Source organism: Amblyomma americanum, chromosome 3 (genome assembly GCF_052857255.1).
Source record: "Amblyomma americanum isolate KBUSLIRL-KWMA chromosome 3, ASM5285725v1, whole genome shotgun sequence".
In the NCBI taxonomy this organism is placed as follows: domain Eukaryota; kingdom Metazoa; phylum Arthropoda; class Arachnida; order Ixodida; family Ixodidae; genus Amblyomma; species Amblyomma americanum.
The window spans coordinates 132,734,335-132,756,272 of NC_135499.1; the positions used below are offsets into that span (position 1 = coordinate 132,734,335).

The 21,938-nt window shown below is 47.8% G+C and overlaps 2 protein-coding genes across 3 annotated transcripts in view; both read right to left on the reverse strand.

Moving 5' to 3' along the window:
* Positions 1-1,891: 1,891 nt before the first annotated feature.
* LOC144124933 (uncharacterized) lies at positions 1,892-13,831 on the reverse strand. The gene is made up of 3 exons (XM_077657895.1): positions 13,611-13,831; positions 2,830-3,021; positions 1,892-2,287 (listed from the first exon to the last, which is right to left on the reverse strand). The coding sequence occupies exons 1-3, from the start codon at positions 13,649-13,651 to the stop codon at positions 2,038-2,040; spliced, it is 483 nt and encodes a 160-aa protein (XP_077514021.1). The 5' UTR covers positions 13,652-13,831; the 3' UTR covers positions 1,892-2,037.
* A 2,929-nt stretch (positions 13,832-16,760) lies between these two features.
* Positions 16,761-21,938, reverse strand: part of LOC144124935 (sodium-dependent nutrient amino acid transporter 1-like) — a 35,825-nt gene continuing 30,647 nt past the window's right edge. For both annotated transcript variants that reach the window (XM_077657897.1, XM_077657896.1), the window contains 2 exons: positions 21,329-21,484; positions 16,761-17,335 (listed from right to left, as the gene is read on the reverse strand). In XM_077657897.1, coding sequence (XP_077514023.1) covers positions 16,844-17,335; positions 21,329-21,484 — 648 coding nt within the window. In that variant the 3' untranslated portion in view covers positions 16,761-16,843. The remainder of the gene's footprint in view (positions 17,336-21,328; positions 21,485-21,938) is intronic.

Genomic DNA, 21,938 nt, shown 5'->3' on the forward strand with positions numbered 1-21,938 from the left:
AAATTCGCCCTTCACACAGTCACAAAAAGCTCTATTAGGATACAAGGTAAAACACTATTACTCATTTTTCCCTTTGCCGGATGAAAAGATATGGCAGCGAATGCCATTCTGCGCCCACTGCCATCGACTACATGTCCATGAGTGGCCACTTTCTGGTCCATGTGCCGCTTATGTATGGCAGAGCGCATGGACAATGTTGTAACTGGATAGTGGGTGAACAAGAGCGTTTATGGTCATGACACACTACAACGTCGATGCCGTTTGTCCTGGATAAAATCTTTCTGTCTTTATCGCTAGATGATACATTCACGTGTTTAAATAACAAGTCCAGCTTTCTCGGGCGAAAATTTTGAAAATTGGAAATTGTAAGACACTCTTATGGAAGTATTGAAGGCTACGGTACATTATTTTGATAGGTATCAAAATCTTTCTTTTAAAGTGTGTCCAGCGATCGCCCTAGACTACCACTGAAAATCAATGGGGAACGCTCTTGACGATAGCAAAAACGTGAATAGAAAAAAAATACGAGACTGTCATCAGGTGATCTGCGGATATATTGATCTGTATAGCGAAGTCTTGCATTATATGAAAAATTGCGCTCGTAAGCAGTTTCCCACACACAAATGTTTTTTTTTTTAGAATTGCTGGGTATAAGGACAGTTCTATATAGTCAACGATTTGACGAAAATTCGTCTGGTCAGGCATATAAGTAAGAAAACGGGTTTGCAGACATTGACCAAGTCAGGAAATGATTAAAGACGTTTCGGAACCCGTTAGGTTTCTTTGTTCACAATCTTATTCACAATCACGATTGTGAACAAGGAACCCGTACGGGTTCTAAAACATCTTTCATCATTGCTTGACTTGGTCAGTGACTGCAAACACATTTTTTCGCAGTTCTATATAGCCTTACGGGAGCAGATGTATTATGGGACTGCTTTGAGACAAACATCGTAGTATATATCGTAAGAAAAGACTTTTGCGTTTGTCCTCTGCCCAGAAACATTGTTATCCAGGTGGGCTCGAGCCATGTAGGAGGCAGAGAGGGGGCTCTGCAGACCGCGTGATCTATGGTCATGCGATACAAGTATTCCTGCATAATGACAGCGACACTGGCCTAGCTCGGGGTGCTATCGAGATTGCCGTCTGTAGCCGTGCAATCAACGTGGGCGATCGGAATGGAAGTTTTCGTTGAGTAAGGAAAAAAAAACCAGAAGTTGCCGTGCCGTCACTACTGTGAAACCGGAAGAAGAACTTCCTCGCTATGCCAACATCAACGACGGTTCTGGTCGTTGATAACGTCATCCGGACATAATGGCAACAGCTACTCGCCCGTGCCTGTCTGGGCATCGGGAAAGGTAAGCGCCCCGGCAAGCTCTCCTCATTTCACACGCTCTCCCATGTTTATATCTGTTCAGATCTACCACGAAGAGGCGCCACAACTGCTCCTGCCATAGCAAATGTGGTGCAATTTGTGGCCGCGGCTAACAAAGCCCGGACAAGATTGCCTCTAGAACCACACAAATTCTGCCACGCTTTTCTCCCAGTGAGTGAGTTGAGTTGAGGTGTTAAATGCTACAGGTGGGGTTAGCCTTGCTTTATCTGCCGGCAATTGCTCCACCGTAGTGTCCCTTCTATATTAACAATGTCCTAAAGCCTGTCGCATCTAACCCACTATGCGCACAGTCTCTTGTAATAGCACACATTCTCTCCCACAGTCACCATCTACGCACACAATCAATCCATACAGTCCACATCACAGTCCACTCCAGAAGTCACCATCTATGCACATATTCAGTCACAGTAGAACCTAGGCCATTGTAGTGCTACATTCCCGGACCACGGAACTGGAAGGGTCTCTCCTATATTTCCCTTCCTCCATGGGTGCCTTAGCAGGCGGTGCGATACCTCTGGCGCTGTTACATCGTCGTGCCGAGAGATAACAATAAGTCTTAGCGTTACTTCGTACGTTAGTGAGCTGAAGTGAGAATGGGAGCCCCGCGTGTTGTCTCACCCGGCGGAGATCGCTTCTTGCTGCTACTGCTTGGCGCGAACGACGACCACTTGCTGTGGTGTGTGAGCCGCCGCCGCCTTCTTGGAGGAGGCTGGCACCTGCCTGTCCTGATCGTTCCGTCTCCTGGGCGTGCCCCCTTCTTGGCCTGCGTATCCGGACAGCAGCTGCACCCGGCCCAGGAGACCCCTGAGGTGCAGGTCGCTCAGCCCTCTCCGCAGTTCCATGGCCCGGCCGTGTGCCCCGTGGATACCGGAGAATGGCATCATCAGGATCCTGGGTAACCAGAGTGCCAGTGGCGGAAGAAAGGTGCGAACAGCTGTGCATTAGGTGCAGCAGCAGAAGCAGCAGCGATTGCTGCCACCGGGAGCCTTTTATCGTGTCAGTGTTCAGTGCTTGGGACCGCCTTCTCAGGCGTGATGCCTATAGTGCTTTAATATTCACAAGGAAACACTAAAAATTAAGGGAAAAGAACCGTGTTCGTTATAAAAACTTGTTCTCTCATCACGATGAGAGAAATGAGAGATACATACAATCGATATAAAGGCGCCTTCGTTGCCTGCCACCACTATTGCAAAGTTTAATGCCTTCTCTCTCTAATCATAGCTCATCAGATATAGTATTCCGCGAGGTGGCGGTCATTAACTTACCTTCGCTACAGAGAATGAATATTTAATCCACTTGCGCGCTGTTATTGTTTTCTGTTTGTAATTTTCTCACAGCAAATGGTGATGGTGATAAAAGACTGCAGGGCTTGCCACTCGCCTGGCTGTGCCTGCCTATACTGGTACAGCAAACATCTCTCTGGGGTGCTCTACCTGGGTATGGTGTGCAACTGAAATTTCGCCAGGTGGATGACCTTCTCCCACAGAGTGAACCAGCGGTTTAGCCGGTCGGGCTCAAAGACGTTCTGGATGAAGCGGTCAAAGATGGGCAGCGCCTGCGCCCTCTGCGCCAGCATCAGGCACATCAGCACCACCAGGGCACGACCCGCCTCGCGACGGTGCCGCCTGCGAGGGACACCAGGTGGAGCAATGTGTCACTAAAGCGGACATGCCTGAAATGCTTTTATACTGCATGCTCACACAGTGGGGAAGAAGAGTGCACGCTGCTACTTTTGGAACAACTTTATTCACAATGAATTTTTACACTTGATTCTAGATTTTATCATGTCATCATCATTACAATAAAAAGTATCATTATCTTCCCAACTGTCATAATGGTCGTCGTTGTAATAATCGTTGCTAAACTGGGATTATGCATTTTGCAAGAGAAGGGCCTCTCCCACTGATCTTGAGTTAGCTCTGTATTTCCGTATCAGCGGCAGCCTGGCAACACAGATTTTCTGATCTGCTCAGAGTACCACAATCGCTGTCCCTAGCTGCTATGTTTTCCTTCCCTTGGAATTTTCTTTTACATGCCTGCTGCGCTGTCGTCAATTTCAAGTCTTTCATCGAGCTTTGAGGTTTCAGCACCATTAGCGAGTACTGGCACGACACAATTATCACACACAGTTGGCGCTCGAGGAACTTTCTACAATAATAATTGTTTTTTGGGGGGAAGGAAATAACGCAGTATCTCTCTCATCGTTGAACACCTGAACCGCGCCGGAAGGAAAGAGATACAGGAGAGAGTGAAAGAAGAAAGGAAGAAAGAGGTACCGTAGTGAAGGGCTCCGGAATAATTTCGACCACCTGGGGATCTTTAACGTGCACTGACATCGCTAAATCACATTTTCGCTCCTTTTCACTCACAGCCATCAGCTAATAATAATAATAATTGGTTTTTTTGGGGGAAGGAAATGGCGCAGTATCTGTCTCATATATCGTTGGACACCTGAACCGCGCCGTAATGGAAGGGATAAAGGAGGGAGTGAAAGAAGAAAGGAAGAAGAGGTGCCGTAGTGGAGGGCTCCGGAAGTATTTCGACCACCTGGGGATCTTTAACGTGCACTGACATCGCACAGCACACTGGCGCCGTAGCGTTTTTCCTCCATAAAAATGCAGCCGCCGCGGTCGGGTTCGAACCCGGGTACTCCGGATCAGTAGTCGAGCGCCCTAACCACTGAGCCACCGCGGCGGGTCAGCCATCAGCTGAAGTGACAGCTTTCACAACACTGAAATCTCCATGTACGCGCTGTGTACTGGACTCTTGATAAAATGGAAGTTATATTTGGGTTCATTATTGTAGATTTTGTACGGTGGGCAAGCTTTTTGTTTTGGGTACTTGCCTGACTCGCAGCACAGCTTTTAATCTGTTATATGCACATTAGCGTCTCTTTTGCTGCATTCTGTTTTCAAATACTCTCTTCCTTGACTTCTTCCTGATGTTGAATTAAGCGGGGAGAGGTAATCCGACCGTCACGTGCTGCCCTTAACTGCAACACTGGCTGGGGGGTAGCGTTGAAAAACCAAGGAGCGTTGGCAGAGAACCTTCCCTCAACTTCGTGAGCAAGTTGCGCCCTCAAAACCCGTTTCCACATGTCGTGGAAGATCTGGAGGATCAACATCGGGTTTCGTGCGTGTCCGGACTTCAAAAGGCGAGAAAAATTGAATAGCATATAATATAATGCCGCACGATCTCCCTCATGGTACGAAGGGTGTAGCACTCAGCCGACGCACATTAGCTCCCGGTTCCTAGGAGCCCAGTTCCTCATGGGGGACTGTGGCTGGGCAAACCAAGACTTAATTTTCGGGAAGTTACCTTTGACTGGAATCGCGGAAGATGGGCCTTCATTATCAGCCGACCGAGAGGCCAATAGGCATCGAAAGAAAGGGAAAGGCTGTTACTGGATCGCATCCATTACATCCGTTACTGGATCGCGTCCGACTTCAAATCGTCCTGCCGAACGTTCCAAAACGCAGAGTGGACTATCTAACCGGCAAATTTCTAACCCCCCCCCCCCCCCCCCTCCCGGAAGACATGATCAAGTAGCAAGATATTTTATGTATCCCAGAGCACTCATGGAACTAGGGCTACACCAAAGTCGACGCTATTGTCCGAGAGTACGCGTTCCGGATGACAGAAAACACGGCGGAATCTTTCGAGACACTGGACAAGTATGGGGAGGCCACAAACTCGTGGAAGCTTAAACGCAGTTTACGCACCCCCACATAAATACCTTAGCCGACAGCAAGCCACTACACTCAGCCCTTTACAAACCAATACATACCCAAACAAGGCGCTATGCATCAAGATTTGGCCCTCACAATACAATAAAAAATGGGTCTGGTGCGAAGACACAGCTACACTATACCACTAAACTTTGGGCTGTAGGCTCAGCCCCATTAATACCTATCATTATCAGCTGTAGTTTAAATCAGAGGGAGGTCCTCTTAAGCAGCTCAGACCTGCAAGACCTGCTTCGTATGAAAAGCGTGTCAGGACTGTAGCGAACGCCAACGGATTCCTGGACCAATGAACGTCGCCCACCTGCTAATAGTCCTCATCCTCTTAACCCCTCGTCTGGAAATCAATAAAGTTATTCATTCACTCATACGCTGTGCTGAAATTCGTTCAACTGAAAGTATTTGCACTGAATACAGCGTAGGGTTCCGATGCGTGATACCGCAGAAGTTCATTTATCTGAAATGGCTGTTAGAGTGACGTTCTTTCATGCGGTATTTCCCTCCACGTCGAAAACACAGACTCACGTTTACGCACTGGCTAACGAGGCTTCCTAACGCGGGCCCTGAAACTGGCCTTCTAGGAATGTGTCTTGCGCAAGTTACGCGGTCGTTAGAGTTGGTGTTATCGCAAGTCGACTAGAAGGTGCGCTACAGTTATTGTAGGGAATGTCACTTCCTCGCACTAGAGAAAAGCGAAACTTCTGGGAGCTTTCCTAAGGTGTTCCACATGTTACGTTGCTTCGCTTTCCTGCATTTAGCGAAGCGGTGGGGGAATTGCACACGTTTAACGTGGACTCTAATACCAACCACGAACCACCCCACAGTGTTGGACTTGGTGTTTGGAAAGGTCCCTCGTATTGCCGACTGGCTAAGTTTAGCGGCTTACATCACTTATCAGCCGCCTATAAAAGTCCGGTGGCAAATTTCGCATAGTGCTGGATAATGTGTAATGGCAGTATGACTGTGTGTAGCCTGTGCCCAGCGGAACTTACAGCAGAGCGTGCCGTGCCATGGCTGCCAGCGCTGATGCTTTACGGCAAGATATCGGAAATTTTTTGATGAAATTTCTAGCAGAGTGTATCTCCAACAGCCAGGAATACAATAATTTTATAAAGATCAGTTTTATTTTCGAAGGCTTCTCTTTACAGCATTGTTTACGTTTGTTACAGCTATTTCGTGTGCCTGGGCGCAACAGGCAGTCATTGGTCCCATAATAACATTCTCTGACAAGTAAGACTGTTGTAAAATAAAAAAGATAAAGGAATAGATGATGTGTATTGCACATTTTCTGCAAACAATGATGATATTTTTACAACAGCTTCAGTGGCCTGAGACTCCTTGTGACGCGTTGTCGTTCCGTTGCTGGATATTAGGAAATATTTCACACAAGCGAAAACAATAAACACGTGGAGGATGGGTTCTGAAATGTCATTACAATCGAAGGGCCTGATCCATGCTTCACAGGTTGATTGATGTACCTTAGCAAACTGTAAATGAGCATATTTCCGAATCCACAATAGGCACATTTTTGAGAGCAGCCAGTGCAGGGCCAATCGAGATACCACTGGAAAATACCTGCATGAACATTTGACATAACAGAGGCAAAAAAAACGTGTTGTCGCCAGATAACGCGTAGCCCCACTAATTGCACCGCATCACGTATTGTCTTGCAGCAATGCAACGCTGAGGAATACGTCACAATGACGAGACCTTTCCTAGAGCTTCTACGTTCACCTTCGCGACCAGTCGGAGCCATTTATATTTTGAGGCGCGCGGTAGTCGTTCTTAACACAATTAATTTGTTGCACATCGACTTCGCATACTAGACAGTAAAACAAACGCCTAAAGCCTGTTTGCGCTTCACCCTATCCGTTTCTGTTTCATTTTCAGCCCTACAGTAGAAAAAATTGCTCACAACGTGGCACATGCATATGGATGAGCTGCTGCGTTAAGCATTCTTGCGACATTTAGTGGCGAACGACTAGACGGAGAAAGACAAAACCACTCGTCATTTCGGACTAAATGTCAAAGGGAATAAACAGAAGCCGACGGGTTAAGACTGTCTTTCCTGCTTCGACTCGTTTGTTATCGTGCATGAGGTGACTCTCTGGTTTTGAAACCAGCTGACATTTCACGGGCGCGTTTTTATACTTAGGCATTGGAGAATCACTGGTGCTTTTGCCAACGAAGGGCAGAAGCGCTTTAAGAAACGCATTGTTCGAACGAAAAGCTGCTAACTGCAATTCTCAAACGCAGCAATGTTTTGACTTCGGTCCCTTCTCCGCGGTAAAATACTGAGAGCTATTTGGCCTCGTGGTTTGGTGAGGATTCTCATCGTGGGGAAATTCCAGGATGCTTACTTGGAATCCTACCATGAAGGAATGAGGGTGTTAGCATCGCCAACAACTTATTTAAAAGAGAGATGGAAATATGGAGGGTGGATGGAATGCGGGAATTTCGTAAAAAGTGCTGTTAAAGATTACTTGATGATGTTGATGATTTGATTTCGAGGGCACAAAGCTAGCCTGTCCAAAGAGTGCCATGGCTAATGTACGTATTTGGTCCGCAAAAGGTTAAAAGGACACTATACAGGGTATCCTGCCAGGAATCTAAAAAAATAAAAGAAGAAATGAGTTGATGAAATGCGTGAAACTGCAATCCCAGCAGTTTCATTGACGAACGTTACTTTCGCAAGGGGGCTGAGGCTCTGGGCGCGTGTCGGGGCTCACTCATGCTTCGGCCCCGAGAGGCAGACTGATGTTAGTAATATACTGTGTAACACGGGAATGTAACTTATGGACAGGTGTCAATTGCGCGTGTATCGATCCCCGACTTGGCGATACCTCAGCCGTGCAATAATTTGCTGGTTGCTGGTCCCTTGGAGTTAGTACTTTTTACTGGTCGCCAACGCGGACTGACTGAAATAAACCACTACACCACGCCCTGGCTTCCGTACTTTGTCTGTTTTTGTTCCTTTTACTTAGTGCAACTTCGGCGCAACAGCCAGACAGCTGTGGCGTGCATGCAATATTAGTGACCTTCTTGAGTTAAATCGAATTTAGAAAATTCAATTCGGCATATTTTATTGTTTATTTTCTTCGGGTTAAACCGAAAAGTCCAATCACTCAATATGGGAGAGCGGTCTGGGGAAACGACAATTGAGAGCTGTTGGATGCTGGGGCTCGGAGTCGCACTCTGACGGAACTACGGTCAAGACGACGCCTGATCCGACCACCGCCACCACCAGGACAGGACTGCCGACGAGTTAAAGGAGTTGGACGATGGGAGGAAGGTTACGAGCGGGTTTATTTACGTATTTACAGAGCTCAAAATAGTGAATCGGCAGGTGGTCGATCACATGCCAGACTGCTGCCTAAATAGGGTCTCCTGTCCCCAGGTCCCTAGTTGCGGAATTTAGTTCATTTAAAATGCGTCCAATAACTGTGATGTCGATCCCGTGTCCAGTCTTTAGGATCCGTCTAGCAGGACGTCCCCAGCAACACACTCTCGCCACTTCTGGCAAGTTATGGTACGTGCTGTCCCTGCAGCAGTGATGAAAAGCCCAAATGGAGGCCCAATCGGCGTCGAAGGTCCGACGCCTGCACTGCACAGCGCGCCACGGGAACGAAAGGCCACCGCTGCACTTCCGCAGATGGTTTCACTTAGGGGAAGACGAGGTCTCTTCCGAAGCGCGAGCATTCCGGCGTCGTTTCTCTCCTTAAAGAAACACAGCCGCTTCCGCCGTGACGCACTCGAAGCACCGCTGCCCGCCGCCTCCGCTGACAGCCGACACCATGTAGTTGCGCCCCAGGTGGGTCCGACGCCGTGAACTAATGAGAACCACGGTCCCGAGAAATGTTCCCAGGCAGCGGATGTCCACTTCACCCCCGTAAACAACAGAGGGGGGTCACTCGTTGACGCCGCCACCTGCATTCGTGGCGCCGCAGACACGCCGACGGCTCCTTGAAGCGTCTGTTGACTGACGACTCCCAGTCGCTTGAACATTCTTTGCATGTTGGCTTCTCCGTCCGTAAACAGCTCACTTCAGCCACCCGCTCTTTCGGGTCTCACAATCCGATCGGGCAAAGCTGGTTAGTTGGAACCAGCTGACACCTGGGTCATGCCCATGTGGTCCTTGACGGCCGGCCTAGGAGCGATCATCTTCGAGTTGCTCGGAGCCACCCAGCAGAAACAGATGTGCTGGCTGCCAACAGGCGAAGCTTGCTGTCACCGTTGCTTAAAACTAGACTTGCCGTCGCCATCCTTACAAAGCATATCAGTGAGGATTTTATTGAGGCACTCTGTAAGAGTGCATTGCGGGCGCGATAGGCGGTGGTCAACTTATCTTTAGTGGAGCAAAGAAGAAGATGATCGTCGACAACTCGGGAAAGAAAGCAGCGGTCACACTCCGTAAGAAGTTGGTGGAGAGCACCATGACGTAATTTGAGGTAATGAAGGAGACAATTGACGTCAGCAGCGCTGCTGGTGGGATCGCCATTGCGACTTCGTATCGGGCGATGTAGTTGGCGTCAACTGCAATACGTTTATTGCCGAAGGTGGTCGCTGGGAACGAACCGAACAGTTTTAATCAGCGAGGGAGAAAAAAGGTTAATGTGGGAATATGTTTCATGATTTTGCATTATAAATTTTCCAGGGATTTTAGATAATTTAAGATAAGGAAATGTATTTTAGGTAATATCAATAATTATTACGAGAAAACAAGTTAAAAAATCAAGCACAGCATAAAGCGCAAGGAAAGCAAAGCAAACGCAAAATGAATGATGCAACGAATGCTTCATAGCTTTCGTGGCAATTGTACTTAATAGAGTCGCTTGGTCTGGGTGATCACATTTCTTAAAGAGCGTCTTGATAATCCTAAGGGGGTTGTTTTTGTTCGTTTAAAGGGTATGTGAGGCAGTCTTCTGACCTGTAGTTTTCTGTTGCGAAGTTATCACATTTGAAGGCACAATAGTTTTCAGGACGGCTTGTGTATGCGCTACTGCCGAGAGTTTGATACATGTCATGGATAATATTTCCATGAATATGTGTTTCTGCTGATCTTACATGACTTGTATGTTCTTTCTTCTCCCACAGACGGATTCCCGTTAAATTACACTAAAGTATTTTCCGACTACGAGAGCTGCAATATCATGAGAGATTCATTTTGCAGAGGTAACTTTAGAGTGTTGTAAGGATTGGTTTACGTGTCCTGTTACACATGGGCTAATGTGTTTCTTCATTTATTTATCAAATAGTTTATTACATGGATGTTAAACCTCGTTGTACTATCCTGAGCAATATGAGCAAAAACACAGGAGCGCGTGGCAGATAGCCTCGAACCCTCCTTGTGGCGATGCACGGTGGCCGCTTTTCGCAACATTGTGGAAAGGGTTCTGCTGCGTTGCCTGCTTCTGAGAAATGGAATAACGTAACCCCTTTCCACTTTGTTTCTGACAACGGCCGCCACGTATCGCTACAAGTAGGGTTCGAGGCTATCTGCCAGGCGCTCCCGTGTTCCTCCTCATATTGCTCATGATGGTGCGTGAAGAGTTTGGTTCTCTTATACAAAGCCATGTTACTAAAATAGACGCTCTAGAAGGCGAATATTTGGTAAAAAAATGGTTCATCCAGTTTCCATAATAATGAAATATAAATCGCTACTCAAGAGCGTGCTCATGGCACAAAGGCAAACCGAAATATCATTCATTACAAATGTATTGGTGGCGTGGATTTGCAAGTACATTATGCCTCCAACTAAACAGTTATAGTCTTCTGTAGGAGCAGGACAGACTGCAGGCGATTAATGACCCTGTGCAGAGGTGCCTAATTTGCCAATGGAACGAGACCATAATGTGTTTTGCGTTTGTCATGTCAGCTATACGACCACTGGCACAATGCTCTCCTGTTTTAATCGACTACAGTCTTCGTCTGATCTATATGAGAGTGAAGAATCGAACAATATGATCGACGGGGATACGCCATTTAAAGAAGTAGTGAATGCTGCCCTCGTATATGTCGTTGCAAAATCATAAACATCAGAAAAATTCGCGCCTAATACCATTTTGCATTTCTCTGCAGTCGTTAAGTGTGTCCACCGATTAAAATTTTCTACATATCTTTCGTCGATATCTAATGACACGTTGCAGACACAATCAATCATTCAATCAATCAATCTTTATTTCAGGCGCCGAGAACGAGCATAGGGTCTTGGTACGGAAACAATGGTGTACACCATGAATGAAAATAGTAATAGTACAGTCGCCTCATTTAAAAATTATAGTACGAAACATACTGTACAAAACAGCTTCTAGCAACATCTGCTTAATGTAAGACATACTAATGAAGCCTGCCGGTTTATTTCAAAGCACAGGTTTTTTAGCACGCCTCAGAATCTTGGCAAACCGCCTACTATGCAATCGTCTTTCGTTAAATAATGGAAACCCCTTTTTTATGTAACCGGTAATTATTTTGAATAAAAAATAACGTAACAGAACTAGACTCGTGGGCGGTTTGCTTAAAAAAGAACATTTGAGCATATCCCTCTGTTATGATATGGAGATAGGGAACGAAATACCCTAGGCGAACGTTACCGGGTATATAAAGTGAGAAAAATAATTTTTCGCACGCTGCGATTTGCTCTAGGAGGATGTGACCTTTGAGTTCACGAGGGCTACGTCGACAAACCAGTCAAAGAATGATGTGATTTCTTCTACGACTTTCTTTGTGGTGGCAGAAAATACTTCATTTACGACAACAAAACTTGTCGGCAAAACGGCATCCAGAAGCTGCACGTGCCTCTGAAACTCCCGCCGCAATTTGGATGATGATGCGCTGGAATGTACGGAGCAGTGGTTTTGCTTTCTGTACCTCCTACTGATAAACACTGTTGTTTGTTATTGCTGAGGGAAAAAAATAATAAAGCTTAATGATCATCTTTGCACCATGCATTTGGATACTGTGTCTTTGTCGTCAGTGAGGCTTCACTAAAGTTTTCTAAAGCTCGCTACGTTGTTTAGAAGAAAATATATTTTGTGAATCACCCGAGTTTTGCTTTAAAACCCCGCCGTCATCTTTTGCGCCATGCATGTGCGCGAAAATATTATTACAGCGAACACAGAACGTTTGCGCGAGGCCTTTCGCAGTTGCTTTTCTATTTCGCATGGAACCACTGCGGTGTAGACCGCAGCGGAAAGGACTGTGTATAGATGTACGCAAACTAACCAGGTCATCAGGAGAGAGAAAACTTTATAGCACGAAACATGATATTAAAAATGTGCCATGGCTGATAACGGCTTTAGTAAGGATTGCGTTGAATCACGGTGTTGTTGTTCGAGGCATGTATAATCATCATCAGCTGCAGCTTGACTGCGTCCACCGAAGGAGAAAGACCTCTCCCGTATCCCTCCAATAACCCTATCCTGTGCCAGTTGCGGCCACCCTATGCCCGCAAACTTCTTAATCTCATCCGGTCACCTAACCTTCTCCGCCCCCTGCTACGCTTGCCTTCTCTTGGAATCCACTCCGTTACCCTTAGGGACCATCGATTATCTTGCCTTCGCGTTACATGCCCTGCCCAAGCCCATTTCTTCCTCTTCGATCTCGGATCTTCCATCTCGACTAGGGTGCCATTAATCCGAGATTTATCCCTCACCCACTTTGTCCGCTTCCGCCCTCTTAACGGCACACATTTCACTTTTCTTTCCATTGCTCGCTGCGTTGTCCTTACCTTAAGTTGGACCGTTGTCGTAAGCGTCCACGTTTATGCCCCATAGGTGAGTACCGCGAAGATATACAGCCGTTATATATTTTTTTATCTTGAGGGATACTGTTAAACTACCATTTATTATCTGAGAAAACTTGCCAAATGCGCTTCATGCCATTCTTAATCTTAAAGTTATTTCGCTCTCGGGATTCTGATCTGCGGTTACTGGCTGCCCTAAGTAGGTGTATTCCGTTACCACTTACCCAGGTGGTCGAAGTAATCCGCTGCCCTTCAACACGGCGTCTCTCATAGTCAGAGGCGCTTTGGGACCTTAAACTCCATAAAATGTATAAATAAATAACGTGCGCAATCAAATGACCCTCGTACCCTCATCCCATGACTTGTGTCATTATACTGCGGCAAGGTTGCAGCACCGTCAGCGTACACCCAGTGTTCACACATGCGTGAATGCTAGTGTAGCGGCAAGCGATATGAACGCAACCGACCTCCCGTATCCTATCCATAGTTATTGGAGAGTTCGCTTGAGGAATTACTTCGCAGTGATAGTTATATATCATCCCCTTTCCGACTGACATCATCATTTGGCATCAGCAGCCTGCGCTGCCCAGATTTCACTTTAATTCGCATTTATTCCAGAGCGAACGTCGGGTGATTATTTCTTTTTTTCTTTATTGCGCGACAGACAAAGTTGAGAAAATTGCATAATTGAGTGCGCCTGTAGGATAGAAAAGCGTAGCGGTGCACTCACCTTAGGAAGGTCGCCTGGTCCACCGGCCGTCGCCGCTCCATGGGCAGTAGCACTGGAGGACACGGGCGAGTTCCTTTCACGCGCACTCCGCTGGACGCAGCAATACTCCGCTCTTCCGCGGGCGCTGCCGTGCGAACGCCGGTCCGTGTCGGGGGCAAAGTCCCGCGTGTGAACCGGCCAAGTGAGGAAGAACAGAAAAGGGAAAAGTAAAACTGCCGCCGAGTACGGACACCGGGCGACGGACGCTTCTCTTCGACGTCTCGAACGGGGCTCCCCCGCCGCCTTGCCCTCGACAGCGCAGAACCTGGAGGGGGGGGGGGGGGGGGGGGGGCCGCGTACTACAGCATTTCGACCAATCTGGAATTTCACGGTCTCTGGGTCACGGCTTACATTTCCTCTCGCTCCGCGCCACCCTCCTCCTCTCCTCATTCCTGAGTCGCCCATGCGTTCCTTTCCTCCTTTCCGCCCATTCCTCCTCCTTTCCCTCCGACACTGTACACCTGATGCTCCTTTATATTGACTCCGTTTACGGACGGACCGTTTGGGAGGAAGACGCTCCAAAACGAGAGCGGTGCAGAGTACGTAACGCGCCGGGGAGCCGCCAACAAACGGGACCGATGGGCGGACGTTAGGAGAGGGAACGTGAGGAGGGAGAGAGGAAGGCTGAAAGAGAGAGAGAGAAAGGGCGACCGACCGGTTCTGCCCTTCCGTATACCCCGGAGTGGGACGTCGGCGATGGCTGTCGTCCCAGCCCGCGCGTTCACCGTTCGTTCATCGGACGGCCGCTAGTGTCCCTTTAAAGGAAATAGGATGTGAGCTGCGCATTTTTTTTTTTGCTTCCGCTCAAAATGCGGAGCAGCCGCTTTGGCGAAAAACTGCGGAAAAGGAAATAGATAGGGGTGGCCCTGTCTGCTTTCTTTTCTAGATTCGTTATTTATTTCCCATTATTTGTGTTCGTCGCCTAGTTTTCGAAGCGCAAGCGTTATGTAATGCTTCCTCATGATCGCGCTTCAGCGCCCATTGCGTGCATCGGTGCACACCGCGGACATTGGCAACGCCACTTTTATTGCATTTTTTTCTTTCCTGGAGCCCTTAGGGTAGGTAGGGAGAGAGACTTCCTTTAGATTCGATGCATTAGCCTTTTGGACGGAAGTGAGCATTAGGCGCCACGATAAAGCTCTCGATATTCTGACAAGCTGACGCTTAACTTAAGTAAGCTAACATACAACAGGGCTATTGGTGATTCGATGCAGGATGCATTTTGGCTCCTTCAGGCTCTGCGTCCATAGCTGTGTCCACAGCTATCAAGTCGTTGTATACCGAACGCGATGTCGACGAATTCCTTTTGACGTTTATGTTATTTATTTCTTGCTCTAATTTCAAGCTGCCGCAATCTTATTGGCATCTTCACTTTTTAAACCCTACTATTCGTTCTAGCGAATTCTTCCTCCATAAAATCATTTTAACGCTATAGTGTTAAAGGCTCCATTGTGCAGTAAGCCCAGTGTCGGCGTTGAGAAGGAAAAATCACGAGCATAATTCTGGCAGGTGGTGCCCAGAGCGCAACCTGGGATGCAGATGGGCCACGTAGGTCAAGTGACATTGCGGCGTCTATCTGCCCATCGTGGCAGGTGGCAGTTCAATTATTGATTGATCGTTCGGAAAGAGTGACCTGGGTCGCTCAAGGCGCACCGCTGCGAGCACCTGCCATCGCAGGGCAGTGGCGCATCGCTTAACCGCTGCACCACTGAGCCAGGAGGTGTATGAGGACTCCAAGAGATCTATGAACGTAACGCAGAGAATGACATTCTGCATATATGGGCATTAGCCCATTACGCTGTCGCTTCATATCTTTAAGGCGGAGCTTAAGTGTCCCCTGCAGTTTTTATTTTGTTTTTGGTTTAATAAATGGGGAATTAGTATGAAATTTTATGGTTTGAAGATAAGTAATTAGAAAGTGGAAGAAAAACGACCACAAGTCGCCAGTGGGATCCGAACTCACCAGAGGATCACACTGGCGGCTTGTGGTTGTTTCTTCCACTTTGTAATCGATTATCTGTCAGCCCCAAAATAGTTTCATATTCATTTCCGATTGATTAAACCCCCAAAAGACAGAAACATTCCCCTAGGCTCTCCTTGCTTACGGTGAATGTTGGGTTCTTTCATAAAACATTCATTTATAGTAAAACACAATTAGAAACTTATTTTCCTAAAAGAAATTTTTCGTTTGAAGTCCGCGCCATTCGTTGCCTTTCTCTACTCTCGTTTTTGTCGACGTTAATTAGTGTGGTTTTAAAGTGCAAGCCGTAACCAGATAAGCTGCAAGGAGAACGGTGAATCCCTTCGAGTTTCCCCAGTCGCCAATCACTCTTTGAAATTACGGGACCAACTCCATGATTGTGGTTAATTTACGCATGGTGGGTCAAGACAAAAGAAGAAATACTTTTCGTGAACAGTTTTGCCCTTGTTGAACGTTTATGCCATAACGTACTATTTGTAATTAAAAATATTGTAACGGAGGCTTAGGTCAGCGCTTAGGTGGCGGCAAAACCACAGCGGCGAAACACAATCCCTAGTCTGTCAGGGTCAGCAGGAACTCGCTCTGAGTGATGGCAGTGCTGTTACGCTAATGCCCTTCTTCACAATGTTTTATTGAAGATTTTTTTACATCCCCGTAAAAAGAAGCCGCGCGTCTTCACAATTATGTTGATAAAGGCGAAAAAAACTACGTCAGTTTATTCTCCCACCAGTTGCCCACTTGGGTTGCACGTACTGTGTAGAGCTCAGAAACGTTAGTTGGCCTCGAGCACATGGTTTTATCTTGCTAAACATAGAGAACAGGATACAAACCGCATGGGAAAGAATACATCAGAAAAACATTGTTCTAGTAGTGTGTGTACCGTAAGATCAGTCAGGCGGCTGAACATTCAGTGCGAGTGACGAAGGTTTCAAGAAGCGCCTCTGTAATGTCCCCGACGACCTGCTGGTGGAGCGGAATCACTAACTTCACTGCCGCGCTTCCCGTACTAAATTCCGACCGAAACTGTTTAACGGATGACGAAAAATGCAGCGCTCGAAACACAGGAAAAAACGAAGGGGACATTATGTTTAATGTAGCTACGGAAGCACATGAAGCTGTGTTCCTTCAATTATGGCGGATAAAACATGAATGGTTGTAAGTAAAAAATAAAAAAATATATGCAAGCAAGGTGAGAGTTCCGACGGCAGTCCGGTCATCCAGAAGCCTTCTCAAGCGGCTCCGAGTGTTCCATGGAGCTTGACTGTTTGGCCTCACTGATGGTCGCCGCCGTCGTCGGCTCAGCGCCGGTAGTCGTGGCCCACGTCGGCGCGGTGGCGCCCTGAAGCCCGTCTTCGGCGGCGACGCCTGGTTCCATGTTCATGGGCGTCGTGGGCCCTGGGACAGCAGGGCTTCCCCTCGTACCTTCAGGTGACATCCCAAGTTCAGACGACCTCCTGCGCTCGGTGAAGAGCGCAGGTTCAGCGACGGCGACAGGAGAGGCAGAAGCAGCTGGAGACTGGATGCTCGCAGTGTCATCAGCCTTTGTGACCTCGCGCAATGGTCTGGTAGGCGTCAGCTTTGCAACCAGTTGGCCTTTGATAGAAGGAAGAGCGTTGCGCTCAGCGAGGAAGGCGATGTACTTCGAGTAGAGCTCCTCGTCCTTGGGACCGTAGCCGGGCTGAGGCTCCATGGCCGCGTACAGGTCCTGCGCAATGAAAGGGTGCCTGCATGAGCGCGACAACATCCGCATAGCAAGAAGGGACCCGCGTTCCTACCCCAGCTGTTCCTGACCGAAGACAACCCTGCCCACCTGAACGTGGGCTGTACGGGACGTATGGATCTGGGGGTAAGTGCTCTTGGGAGTACGTATTCTTTGGCATGTATGCTTAAGAGCTGCTGAATTCATGGGGCGGGGGGGGGGGGGGGGGTAGTTCGAAGAGAGTAAGAAGTTATGAAGATTTTTTAGCAGCTGCTATTATGCAGGTTCTATATACGGTGTCTTAAAAACAAAGACGGTAAATAATTATAAGCATTGTTACTAGCCATGCATGAGGCGTCAGAGTTGTTACGGCGGCAGCATGTTAATGACTTGAACTGTGTTTAATGAACGTTTGAAGGAGCTGTCTTTCTTGGAGGGATCGGCACATTTTTCGTGGCTTCCTGGAGGGCCCTTTACTGCAGGTTGTTTCATTGACGAGCGATTTACACCTGCATGCACAAGGGTGCACGACAATTTACGATAAAAGTGACCGGATCAGGAAGCTTATTGCTGTTGTTGAATACGGAATAAATATTGCTTCACAGCAATGAAATGCTCAAATCTTTGTGCTTTGAAGGAGTTCGTATATATTGCGGAACGCGCGAAAATGTGTCTGTGCATGTGAAAACAGACACATGAGACCATGACTTCAAGTTTGGCTTTTCAGACTTCTCTGACTGCGACGATAAAAGCTAAACGCTGTTAATTCCAATCGCATAGTTCCTTTGTCGAGATGTCCTGCATGAAGACATGTCAAGCGACTGGAAGAGTTAAGAGCAGGGACCGAATATAACTGTTATACACCAGGTGTTTGAAAGAACACCACCGCTAATTTTCAGAAATTGGTTTATGGAGGCAAGAAACGCCTTTTCTTGTTGCACAAAAATACCAGTGTTGGTGGACACCATAAAAGAAGCGAATCAGGTAAAACAGTAAAGAAATTTAATTAATTCTGAATGTTACTTTTTAACTATTAGAGACGGGCGCCAGGCAGCAATTGGATCGAGGTCTCTAGCTGGCCAGTAGTATATTAGCCAACAAGTTTTTAGAAGCCATATCAGTTAAACCATATAAGTTTTTCAAAAAGTCGATTACCGTCACCGCTGAGGCTCAATACATTTTGGCCAATACTCGCGGAATTTGGAAGCGCACGTCTGCGGTGTGCACACAGCAAATTCCATCAAACCGCGCAATCGCGTGGCGCACATGCCTCGTGACCTTCTCTGCCCCGCTCGACTGTATCAGCGAGGAGCGGTGAGCACGCAGGAAAAATAAACTAGGAGGTAGCGTGCCACGTGACATCTTTGAAGTCTAGAAATAAAAAATAAAATGGAAAACATCGAGGGAAAAAAGCCTTTCACGTTACAAGGCAGCGGAAGCTCCTAACCTGGTTTCGATTTCGCTCGATCTGTGGTGTCACGCCCGCACTTGACATCTGAGACGCGCCTCGAGCGCAGCCCATGGATTCTAAGACGACCTTTGTGCTAATTCCGCCGGAAACTCTGGAAAGGTGCTGCACCGGAGCATGCACGTTCCCTAAAAAACACCACCAACCGAGCTGGCTTGCAGCCTGTTAACTACGAAAGGTGTAATTCCCGAGATTCATTGCGCAAAAGGGCCCACTGGGAGAAAAGGCAGCGGTGTCACAGGAGAATAGCTTACGGGGGCTGCGCGCATGACGTCACTCTCTTTTCTAGTCTTGTTTCCTTCATGGCAGTGAGCACAGTAGCGCAGGCCGGACAGAAAATGTCACGTGGTACGTGCGTTACTGTGCGCTGTGAGCGCACCTCCGGCTCCTAGTTTTGGAATTGCACGATGAATGGCCAAAGCTCTAAAAACTTATAAAAAGTATACTAAGGGCCAGCTACAGATCTCCGCTTGCACCCAGGGACGTATGTGTAATAGTTAAAAAGCTAACCTTTAGAAAATAGTTAATTGCTTTTCTTTTTTACATGAGTCGCCTCTTTTCCATGCCCGCCAACACTAGTATTACTATGCCACAAATAGCTTCTTTAAATAAAAAAAAACATTTAAAAAATTTGTTGTGGGCTTCCCTGAAACACGTATTATATAATGGGAACATTGCATGTAAGCAGGCATTGTCGCGTGTTCGCAAAGGCGAGAAGCTCCGAAACCTACAGATTCCCTTTACAGGATAATCATAAATATCAGTTTGATTTCCTTTCAATTATCACATCTGGGCAAAATTAGGCCGCTGAATCAGCATCACTGTTGCTTAGTGATTGTGATGCTCGGCTGCTGACTCGAAAGATTGGGGTTCGACCCCGGCTGCGGCGGTCGCATTTCGATAAGCGCGAAATGTCAGAGGCGATGTCACTGCATGTTAAAGAACCGCAGGTGGCCGAAATTAACCGGTGCCCTCCACTGCGGCGTCTCCCAAAGCCTGCGTCGCTATGGCACCTAAAACCCCACAAAACCAAACTAAACGATGCGAAACGTGGCGCGTAGAAAAGAAAATAATTAGCAAAAAGCTTGCAAGATGCGTAAGAGAGGATAAAGTGCAAAGAAAAATAAATGCGCTGGCGATCACGCGATATGATGCGACAAATCTGAGTTAGCAGCATTGGTTGTACATTCCAAATTCTACAATGACTGCCTCGTCGTTGCGTCCTTGAATTCTATTTCGCCTTCGCTTTTCCGTTGCATTGCTGGCATATCGTGGAAGGGTGGAAGTGATAGAGAGAGAAAGTAGTCTAATGAAAGCAAAGGTGGACTTGCTTAAAATCAGTTGCTGGGCGAGTTGGTACTTCATGCTAACATTCACAGCGCAAGACGAACACGGAACACCAACTCGCCCAGCAACTGATTTTAAGCAAGTTCATTTTTTCTCAGGGCTCTGTCACTCTCAGCGACCAATGTCGCATTGTATCTTTGGTAGCGGTGGCCTCATGCAAGGCCAGGTCACTCGGTTTCTGCATCCGCCACAGGGTAACCCCTCCCGATCTTGTGGCACAGTTCGGCGTCTTGGCACCGCCAAGTAACCACAGCACAAGGATGTGCAAACTCTTGCGCTCAGAATGGCAACGACAAGCCCGTCTCCTCAAAGACCATCTTCGGTTGTGGTCTGCCTCAGGCGTGAGCCCTGCGAGCGCTGCTTTCCGTTGGCGGAGACTCTCCCTCGAAGTTGACAGGACGACGGAATTTCTATGGCAACAAGCGCTTCCTTCGCTTCGCAGGATGCTTCCACCAAGGGTGCCGGTTCACGGGAATACTGTCCACATCGTCGGTGATATCCAGCTACCGTCTTATGTGCGACAAGTGCTCAGCTGCGGACCCAAGTTCGCTTTGGAGCCAAGGAAGACAACCGCGGAACGTTTGGCCATGGTGAGGCAGGTGTCAAGTCTTGCCTCTGGGTCGGAGAATGGGAGATGCCTCTCGGAGGGTGTAGATGTTATATCTCGGTGTAAAATCCAGCCTCATAGATTGCCCATCCAGAAAAACGGCGCTTTGTGGTGTCTCCCTTCGTGTCCGTGTTCGTCTTGCGCTGTGAATGTTAGCAAAAAGGTGGACAGGTCGGCCTGCGGTAAGGTGACCCTGGCCTGCTACTCCACACTGAGGAAGAAGGAAAGAGAAGTAAAAGAAGAGTGAGAGTGCGAATGGAGGGTTATGATGAAGGTGATGGGTGGAAGTGAGGGAATGAGTGGTGGGTAGGGCCTTCTGAAGGGTAGTAGGTGGTGAGTGCAGCTTCTGCACAGTGAAGGTAGGAATCTAGAAGGTGGAGACGGGTGGAGGTCAAATGTGGGTGTGTGTGCAGTGGACGGAAGCCTTGCTCTGTAGGGCGGCGGCTTCAGGCAACACCGGACGGACAGATTTTGCGAAAGCGCGGGTAGTAATGCTAACGCACTGAAAGTCATATAGACGGGAGAACGCATGCGACGTCAGCTGAAGACGCGATTAAGAAGGTGCGTAGACACTCACGTATTTGTTCTGTGCCAGAGCGTGGAGGACGAAAGCCCCGATGAGCACGACTACCGAGACGAAGACGCACATCTCCAAGGGGTTCGTCCACTGGAAGCCGATGACGGAATCGTGGCTCTTCTGAGCTCTGTTGACGAGCGAGGTCAGTCCTGTGACCTGCGTGGGGCGTCGAGTACAGTTTGGAGGGTGTGCATGCACTCCGCAATAATGTTCTTTGCCCTTGAGATGCTCCAGTCGCGCCGTGCGAAAGGCGTGCTGAATACTTTCAATATTTTTTTTTTTACAATGATTGGAAGCAGTCTGACAAAGTCAGTTACCTCAATCCTGCCAGCGCGCAGGAAACACCGCGTCTTAACGGTGAGGTGAAGCTATAAAAAAAATACTGTGTATTAAGCGCCGCGTCTAACTATTCCTATGTCCCAAAATCAAGCCTGTTCTTTCTTAACTGCTACCTTCTCCCACGTCAGCCAATTAACTTACTCCCCTCACTTCTCAAATCCGCAACCCAGTTGGCCGGATCAAACCCCCTACTTATTGCCGGAGATTTTAATTGCGCTCACGCGGACTGGGGCTATCGGCGCACGAACCACAGAGGCACAGTTTTGTACAA

Excerpts from the sequence above, each read along its gene's own strand:
- LOC144124933 (XM_077657895.1), bottom strand. The coding sequence starts at position 13,651 with ATGGAGCGGCGACGGCCGGTGGACCAGGCGACCTTCCTAAG. Across the intron at positions 3,022-13,610 it reads GACCAGGCGACCTTCCTAAG|GCGGCACCGTCGCGAGGCGG; the intron begins GTGAGTGCACCG and ends TGTCCCTCGCAG. Across the intron at positions 2,288-2,829 it reads CAGTTGCACACCATACCCAG|GATCCTGATGATGCCATTCT; the intron begins GTAGAGCACCCC and ends CTGGTTACCCAG.